Below are 9618 nucleotides of genomic sequence, written 5' to 3'. Positions count from 1 at the left end.
AGTGGTGACAGTGGGTTTCGTCTGTCAATATCTGTGTGGTCCTTAACCATATGTTCGATGCCATATAACTGTAAATAAAATGTGTTGAGTGCGTCATGAAATAAAAACATTTCCTTCTTTCTTATACATCGATGAATTCACACAAAAAACCGACAAACAATTGTTATGTCACATATTCCATTTTATTTTCATAATCCTTTAGGACCATACAAATCATGTGATAACTTAATGCAGAAACGAACAAATAGATTCTATGAAATTAGACTTTGAGCCACACACAAACGAAACGATTTGTTCATGCACGTTTTAGAGGCCTAATTGATAATGGAGAAAGTGAACATTCCGGTTAAGTGATTAACGTCATGGGCTGTCAAATGCCAAGCAAATCAGTGCAATAGCAGGGTTTCTCAAATTTTTATAAAATCCACTAGCCATGGGATCAGTGATTTTAAAAATGTACTGACCACGATTAAAAGTTCACTAGCCCTACTTTGCTTTAAGTTAACAACATTTTACTAAATAATAGTAATAATCAGATATGTCACCTACACAGGGAGATGGAGCTTAAAAACACTAACAATGGGGTGTGGGGTAGAGAAAGGATATTCATATTTTCAAAATAGACTTATCTGCAATATTTGACCCAAAAAAATCACTAGCCGTCGGGCAAAGCAATAGTATATATTTACTAGCCCAACATTGAATATCACTAGCCAAAACAGGAATGAAAGTTAAGATAGATAAATGAAAGTTGAAACAGAAGTATATGAAGGAATGAAAGTTGAAACAGAAGTATATGAAGGAATGAAAGTTGAGACAGAAGTACATGAAGGAATGAAAGTTGAGACAGGTATATGAAGGAATGAAAGTTAAAACAGGTATATGAAGGAATCAAATTCAAGACGGAGGTATATGATGGAATGAAAGTTGAGACAGGTATATGAAGGAATCAAATTCAAGACGGAGGTATATGATGGAATGAAAGTTGAGAAAGGTATATGATGGAATGAAAGTTAAAACAGGTATATGAAGGAATCAAATTCAAGACGGAGGTATATGATGGAATGAAAGTTGAGAAAGGTATATGATGGAATGAAAGTTAAAACAGGTATATGAAGGAATCAAATTCAAGACGGAGGTATATGATGAAAGTTGAGACAGGTAATGAATGAAAGTTTCAAGACGGAGGTATATGAAGGAATCAAATTCAAGACGGAGGTATATGATGGAATGAAAGTTGAGAAAGGTATATGATGGAATGAAAGTTAAAACAGGTATATGAAGGAATCAAATTCAAGACGGAGGTATATGATGGAATGAAAGTTGAGAAAGGTATATGATGGAATGAAAGTTAAAACAGGTATATGAAGGAATCAAATTCAAGACGGAGGTATATGATGGAATGAAAGTTGAGAAAGGTATATGATGGAATGAAAGTTAAAACAGGTATATGAAGGAATCAAATTCAAGACGGAGGTATATGATGGAATGAAAGTTGAGAAAGGTATATGATGGAATGAAAGTTAAAACAGGTATATGAAGGAATCAAATTCAAGACGGAGGTATATGATGGAATGAAAGTTGAGAAAGGTATATGATGGAATGAAAGTTAAAACAGGTATATGAAGGAATCAAATTCAAGACGGAGGTATATGATGGAATGAAAGTTGAGAAAGGTATATGATGGAATGAAAGTTAAAACAGGTATATGAAGGAATCAAATTCAAGACGGAGGTATATGATGGAATGAAAGTTGAGAAAGGTATATGATGGAATGAAAGTTAAAACAGGTATATGAAGGAATCAAATTCAAGACGGAGGTATATGATGGAATGAAAGTTGAGAAAGGTATATGATGGAATGAAAGTTAAAACAGGTATATGAAGGAATCAAATTCAAGACGGAGGTATATGATGGAATGAAAGTTGAGAAAGGTATATGATGGAATGAAAGTTAAAACAGGTATATGAAGGAATCAAATTCAAGACGGAGGTATATGATGGAATGAAAGTTGAGAAAGGTATATGATGGAATGAAAGTTAAAACAGGTATATGAAGGAATCAAATTCAAGACGGAGGTATATGATGGAATGAAAGTTGAGAAAGGTATATGATGGAATGAAAGTTAAAACAGGTATATGAAGGAATCAAATTCAAGACGGAGGTATATGATGGAATGAAAGTTGAGAAAGGTATATGAAGGAATGAAAGTTAAAACAGGTATATGAAGGAATCAAATTCAAGACGGAGGTATATGATGGAATGAAAGTTGAGAAAGGTATATGAAGGAATGAAAGTTAAAACAGGTATATGAAGGAATCAAATTCAAGACGGAGGTATATGATGGAATGAAAGTTGAGAAAGGTATATGATGGAATGAAAGTTAAAACAGGTATATGAAGGAATCAAATTCAAGACGGAGGTATATGATGGAATGAAAGTTGAGAAAGGTATATGATGGAATGAAAGTTAAAACAGGTATATGAAGGAATCAAATTCAAGACGGAGGTATATGATGGAATGAAAGTTGAGAAAGGTATATGATGGAATGAAAGTTAAAACAGGTATATGAAGGAATCAAATTCAAGACGGAGGTATATGATGGAATGAAAGTTGAGAAAGGTATATGATGGAATGAAAGTTAAAACAGGTATATGAAGGAATCAAATTCAAGACAGAGGTATATGATGGAATGAAAGATGAAACGGAGGTATATGAAGGAATCAAATTCAAGATGGAAATATATGATGGAATGAAAGATGAAACGGAGGTATATGAAGGAATCAAATTCAAGATGGAAATATATGATGGAATGAAAGTTGAAATGGAGGTATATGAAGGAATGAAAGTTGAGATAGAGCTCTGTTGTCTAGCTGCTACCCCAGGCACCATCCCTGGCTAAACATGGTATGTAGGCTGTTAATACAGATCGTCTGTTGATAAAGAGATGGATGATTTTAGTGTCTTTTTAGAAATGTTTTGGTTTACTATTGATGTTTTACTCATGTTTGTTTGTTTGTTTGTTTCGCATTAAATACAGTGCATTTTATGTATCAGTGTAATTATATCTCATTAATATTCATGTCTCGTTGTCTTTCTAATTTATTTAATTTTTAGTATTAAAAGTTTATTTCATCCACGTGTTGTTTGTTTATACTTATTTTCGTGCTTATAATCCAATTAAGGTTCAAGCAAGCTGTCCTGGACACACATACCTCAGCTGTCTGGGCTGTCGGATCAGTACAAAGGGTTAGTTGTTAGTGAGAGAGAAGTCGGTGTAGTGGTTTTACACCCACCCACCGTTGTTAAACCACCAATCGTTAAACTTGTTATGGGTGGAAGCCGGTACCAGGATGCGAACCCAGTACCTACCAGCCTTAAGTCATATGGCTTAATCACTGTATAACCCAAGCCGGTATCAACATATATTTGTTACAATTTATATACGGTACAATTATATATATTTTTAACAACCACTAGAGCACATTGATTTATTAATCATCGGCTATTGGATGTCAAACATTTCATAATTTCGACATGTAGTCTTAGAGAGGAAACCCTCTACATTGTGACATTGTCGTAAATCCTACCTACTAACGTCAATTTTGCGACATTTCTGCATATTTTCAAGTGGTTTTTTGGTATCCAATATATATCGATGTTTTGATACTTGGGTAGGGTGGGGGTGGTGGTGGGGTGGGGTGGGTGAGTGAGACTGAGGAAGAGAAAGAGACATAAATACAAACATGGGGGAATCCATATGGGGAGAGGGAACAACCTACACTATGTATGTATTGTATATATGTATGATTTTATCAAATTTAAGTTTTAAAAAAGGTTTGATTGGGGGAGGGGGGGGGGGGGGCAAGGCCCCGTGCCACTGTCCCTATGTCACTGAATAGAAGGAAGGAAATGTTTTATTCAACGACACACTCAATACATTTTATTTATGGCTATATGGTTAAAGACCACAGATATTGAGAGAGGAAACCCGCTGTCGCCACTTCATGGGCTACTCTTTTTTTTTTTTTCTTCTTTTTTTCGATTAGAAAGGGATCTTTTATATGCACCATCCCATAGACAGGATAGCACATACCAAGGCCTTTGATGTACCAGTCGTGGTGCACTGGCTGGACCACACTGAATAGAAAGACTAACAGGAATGGGTTGTCCATTTGTTCGTGATTTGACTTGTTTTCATAAATTTGCTTCAGTTTCAGAGGGTACACACCAGACATTTTTAAACGTGAAAAAACCAAACTATAACATGTTTGTATCTCACAATACAGCTCAAAACAGCAAGAAAAGTTAAAAAGTTAAAGTTTGTTTTGTTTAACGACACCACTAGAGCACATTGATTTATTAATCCTCGGTTTGATGTCAAACATTTGGTAATTTTGACATATAGTCTTAGAGAGCAAACCCGCTACATCTTTCGTTTAGTAGCAAGGGATCTTTTATATGTACCATCCCACGGCCTTTGATATACCAGTCGTAGTACACTGCCTGGAACGAGAACTATCCAAATGGGCCCCATTGATGGTGATCGATCCCAGACCGACCGCGCATAAAGCAAGAAAAGAGACAATAATACACATAACTAAAAATGATTTATTCGTGTTTCCATATCACCAACAGACAAAACAACGCATTAAACAATAACGTGAAACACATTAAACACATTTCACTGGTTTTAAAATATGTAAACGTGAAAATAAGAGTATAACCTACACCGTAAAGTATATTAAAGGGACATTCCTGAGTTTGCTGCAATGTTTTAGATGTTATCGACTAACAGAGACTTTTTGACGACTGTAATTACATATCAAATATATTTTTTCTGCATAAAATATTAGTGGCTGTATATTAAACGTGTTTCTGATCGTTCTAATATTTGTACTAGGTTAAATTTCATTTTATTTCCTAAAAAGGATTTTTTCGTTCGTACGAAATTATTTGAAGACAAACTCCAGTTTGGGCCTTTTAATCGTAGAAATATTTTATTAGTCGGAAACATCTTACTATGCAGCAAACTCGGGAATGTTCCTTTAAATGTTTTGTATTTACACACTGTTCCATGGTTTCATCAAATATACAAATAAAAACGTTACACCGCTTGTATTTACACAACCTTTCAAAGATTTACATGTACAATTATTATAATAGTTTGTGTTATAAATACATGAAATGTGTTACAGCCATAAGGCACTATGCTACCCTTCTGCTTTTTATGTACACAATATATACTAAACAAAAGAAACACGAATATTGTAGATTTGTTTTCATTATGAAATTAACTCGGTATATAGACTGTTAAAATGGGCCTAACATGTTTATTGATAATTTTAATAGACGCAAAAGCTGATAGGATTCAAACAGAATTTTTTTTTAAAGAAATTAAAGAAAATAAAGAAATGGAAATTAATATTAGAGTTTCTTTTGTTGTCCTGTATATAAAACAGATCTTTGTGAAATAAATAAATAAATAATTTTGTTGTTGTTGTTACTGTGGTAACTAAAAATGTATGATGTCATCATATATTCATTCTCCTTTGCATGTCAGTCATACATAACTGTCTTTCTGAATAATGTATTCCAATATATTGACTGCTTTAAAATAATGAAAAATTAAATGGTGAACCTTATAAATATATTCCACAAGTTTTATTATATGTATAATAAAGTTTTATTAGATGTACAATATTAAAAAAATGAGACAGACACATTCAAGAGACTAATGAGACAGTTTAAAGAAAACAGCAACACACATGGTATGACGAAACGTCTCCCTAGGCGGATCGGGATGGGGGGGGGGGGGGGGCTGCAGGGGCCCGCCCCTCTAAATTTTGCGACAATTATAATTTTATTATATATTAATTTTCATTTTTTTTTACAATCCGCTTCCAAAACTCCCCCAAAGTTCCTTTAGCATTCCGCCTCAAGTCATCCCCCCCCCCCCCACAATGGATTTTCTGGATCCGCCACTGGTCACACAAACACATATATATATATATATATATATATATATACACACATATATATATATATATATATATATATATATATATACATATATATATATATATATATATATATATATACATATATATATATATATATATATATATATATATATATATATATATATATATATATATATATATATATATATATATATATATATATATATATATATATATATATATATATATCCATTCTCTGACATCACCACTTTTCGTCATACCATATGTATATATGAGTTGTCTCCCTTCTAATCATTTGAATCTGGCTACTAGCATTAGCTCCAGACGCAGATGATCGAAGGGAGACAACTCACAAAAAATATCCTACATATCTTTTTGTTCGTTTAGGTTGCGTATATCCCATATACTTTAGCAGGACTGTACCTAGAAGGACAACAAGGGAGGGTGACAGTTACTCTCCCCCAAAACCCCCCACACACCCCCTTCCCCCAAAAAAGAAAAAAAACAGCGTTCTGTTTAAACTCTCTTATGTTATACTAAGTACCCACCTGTTTTTTTTTTACTTTTCCTTCAAGGGTCACTCACATACAACATAACTGTATTTACTAACGGTGAGACAATAACAGAATTATAACACCACGACACTAACAACCCACAATCAACGTTTGTGATGGCCCAAGAACTACCGTATATCTTCGCCTATAAGTCGATTTTTTTTTTACCCAAAAATTATTTTATAACTTGGAGGGCTCGACTTATAAGAGGGTAAAAAAAAGTTACGACTTATAGCAGAGATCGCCTTACAGGCGAAGTTATAAGGTACCAATAAATTCATGAAACGTAGATCTTTCTGTAAACTTTCTATTTTTAACCAGAATCCTCGGGGAAGCCATGAATTGTACACGAATGACAGCGCATTATAATTTGATATTCTTCAGTTACGTACGCAACGATTATGTGTAGCTATTTACCATATAAAAAAACCCCAACAAGATATATATATATATATATATATATCTGTGATGGTTCATCTAATGCTAGTTTCAGATTACCAACTGCCACAACAAAGTTGGACAACTGTCTGCTCTCTCGACTTCTACGACTGTCCAGTTGCTAGTCTGAGCGCTCTCACAACTCGATTCTCGCCGGGAGTTGGGGAAATTACAACACAATCGATATATATATATATATATATATATATATATATATATATATATATATATATATATATATATATATATATATATACACATGTTTTAAATATACTGGCATTTAGCATTGTACGGGTAAATACATTTGGAATGACCTTTGGACGGATGATTTCAAATTTCGTTTTGCCATTGTAAAACAAATATATATTTGTAGACTTACGTACGAAATTATTATTAAACATAAATCACACTCAGATACTACAAAACATTACGATGTTAAGAAATGCACTAGTTAGACAGATATTCCTTATGCTAAGCAAGAAAATGTAATGTATTTTAATTTATAAAATGTAAAAATATATTATTCGCCAAAACCTTTTTAAAATCGTTACAAACTCAAGAAGATATTCCCTTTGAAAGCACAACCAGGAAGACAACATACCAATTGTCTTTAGACAGCCATTTCTCTAGTTCCGCACACACACGCACAAATATGCACATGCACGCACGAAATTATGTTGACCGCTGCGAACCACAGAATGCACACAGTGGAAACATAATATAGAATTATATACAAAATACATACATTTGCATCTACATTTCTTCTATAACACGTGTTTGCACGTGACTGTACGTGGATGTACGTGTCTGTGTGCATGCAGTGGAATCATGGCCTTTGTCGCTGCAAAGTAATTCCACCCCTCCCCCATCCCCCCCCCCCCCCCCCCAAAAAAAAGAAGATAATTAAAATAAATAAAATAAATCCACCAAAATCTGTGTAAGTCCTTTTATAGTACGAACTCACAGTCTAACGTATTGAAAGCGTATACTACTAAGAACTACTACATGGTGCATATACGAGATGTGAATACAGAGTAAAGTGTTAATTTTAAAAAACAGGAACCGACATATTTAATATAAATATGCTTATGTTGCAAATTTTTTTTTTTTTAAATCGATTTTTCTTCCCAGTTAATTAATTAACTGAATGTATTAACAATTAACTGGATGCTAAAAATTCAGAAATTCATATAATAAAGTCTTGAATAGTCGGACATCAGTATGAACTGGGGGAGATGAGGGGTGTGGGGTGGGGTGGGGGTTATATATATATATATATATAAATATATAGATATTAAATTAAACTTATTGCAACAAAAACTTAATTATGGCTACCTTGACAACACCTCAATTAAATACCAAACTATCAATAACGTGGGATATGGTGACTTGGCCGCTGGATGAATTAAATACCTTTCAAGAAAAATTAAGTGTTATTTTCAGTCATGTAGCATATATTATGTTCAGTCAGTATTATTTTCAGTCATGTAGCATATATTATGTTCAGTCAGTGTTATTTTAGTCATGTAGCATATATTATGTTCAGTTAGTGTTATTTTCAGTCATGTAGCATATATTATGTTCAGTCAGTATTATTTTTGGCCCCTTATCAGGTAAACGGTCGTGGTCTAACTCCAAAAACCGGCCATCAACGTTTTTCAAATATAAATTAAGGAAATAATAAGCTCCCTCGACATCTCTCTAACTGTAAACTGGTTTCGAGCCTGCATGATTTAATTTTATTTGTTATTAATGTGCTATTGGTTTCAGTAACACACAAATCCTGTGTCCATTTTCCTTCTTTTATGGCCACTGAAAAACTGAAATTCCAGATTCTGCATCGACAGTCCGGGTTCCGTGGTCAGTCGGCTTCCGTAATTTCCCGAATTGGTGTTCGGCACATTGTCGGAAAACATTACGCATCTGTCCGGTAATTCCTCCTTTTCCTTGTGTTCACCCTTGAGAGAGAAAGGAAATTTATTTTTAAAAAAACGAAACAAAATAATGATGATGACGATGATGATACTTATGGTGATGATGGTGATGATGATGATAACAATGGAGATGACGTGAATGATAAAGATGATATTAGTGAAGATAAAGGTAATGTAAGAGATGATTGTCATGATGAAAATGATAGCTATAGAGATGGTTGTGATAGTCGTATAGAAAACACCAAGAGTTTCCGTGAAATATCGTTTATATTTATAATACGAGTGTGTTTTCAATCGTACATCACAAGCGGAAGAGAGCATAGCCCGAGTTCTGAGCCGTTCGAGAGCTAGACAGACATTTGGGCGATTATGATTGCTCTCTGCCGCCAGAGATAACTCTGCTGCAAAAACACGCAATGGCTGCCTACCACCGCTCTAATACAAGAACAAATCTATGTTTGACGTTAAATACCATTACATTGATCATTTTCGAGTTCACCGATAAGAAATATTTGACATATTAATCACGAATACATGTTTACTGATTGGTTGTAGTAAGTGTCATGTTTACTGATTGGTGGTTGTAATGAGTGTCATGTTTACTGATTGATGGTTGTAATGAGTGTCATGTTTACTGATTGGTGGTTGTAATGAGTGTCATGTTTACTGATTGGTGGTTGTAATGAGTGTCATGTTTACTGATTGGTG

General features: G+C 33.9%; 1 protein-coding gene and 1 long non-coding RNA gene across 4 annotated transcripts in view; one reads left to right on the top strand and one right to left on the bottom strand.

The window, feature by feature from the left end:
* Positions 1-29: 29 nt before the first annotated feature.
* LOC121377291 lies at positions 30-3135 on the top strand. Of its 2 annotated transcripts, XR_005958599.1 has the most exons (3): positions 30-878; positions 937-1138; positions 1219-3135. It is a non-coding gene; the product is annotated as an uncharacterized LOC121377291 (long non-coding RNA). The 2 variants fall into 2 exon arrangements; XR_005958598.1 differs by having other exon boundaries at positions 30-1138.
* Positions 3136-6129: 2994 nt separating this feature from the next.
* Positions 6130-9618, bottom strand: part of LOC121377590 (uncharacterized protein C2orf50-like) — a 19631-nt gene continuing 16142 nt past the window's right edge. For both annotated transcript variants that reach the window (XM_041505650.1, XM_041505649.1), the window contains exon 4: positions 6130-8934. In XM_041505650.1, coding sequence (XP_041361584.1) covers positions 8743-8934 — 192 coding nt within the window. In that variant the 3' untranslated portion in view covers positions 6130-8742. The remainder of the gene's footprint in view (positions 8935-9618) is intronic.

The sequence above is a fragment of the Gigantopelta aegis genome, chromosome 7 (assembly GCF_016097555.1).
Source record: "Gigantopelta aegis isolate Gae_Host chromosome 7, Gae_host_genome, whole genome shotgun sequence".
Taxonomy (NCBI): Eukaryota; Metazoa; Mollusca; class Gastropoda; order Neomphalida; family Peltospiridae; genus Gigantopelta; species Gigantopelta aegis.
Note: the sequence above shows the minus strand (reverse complement) of the source record. Positions and strands in the feature narration are given on the sequence as shown.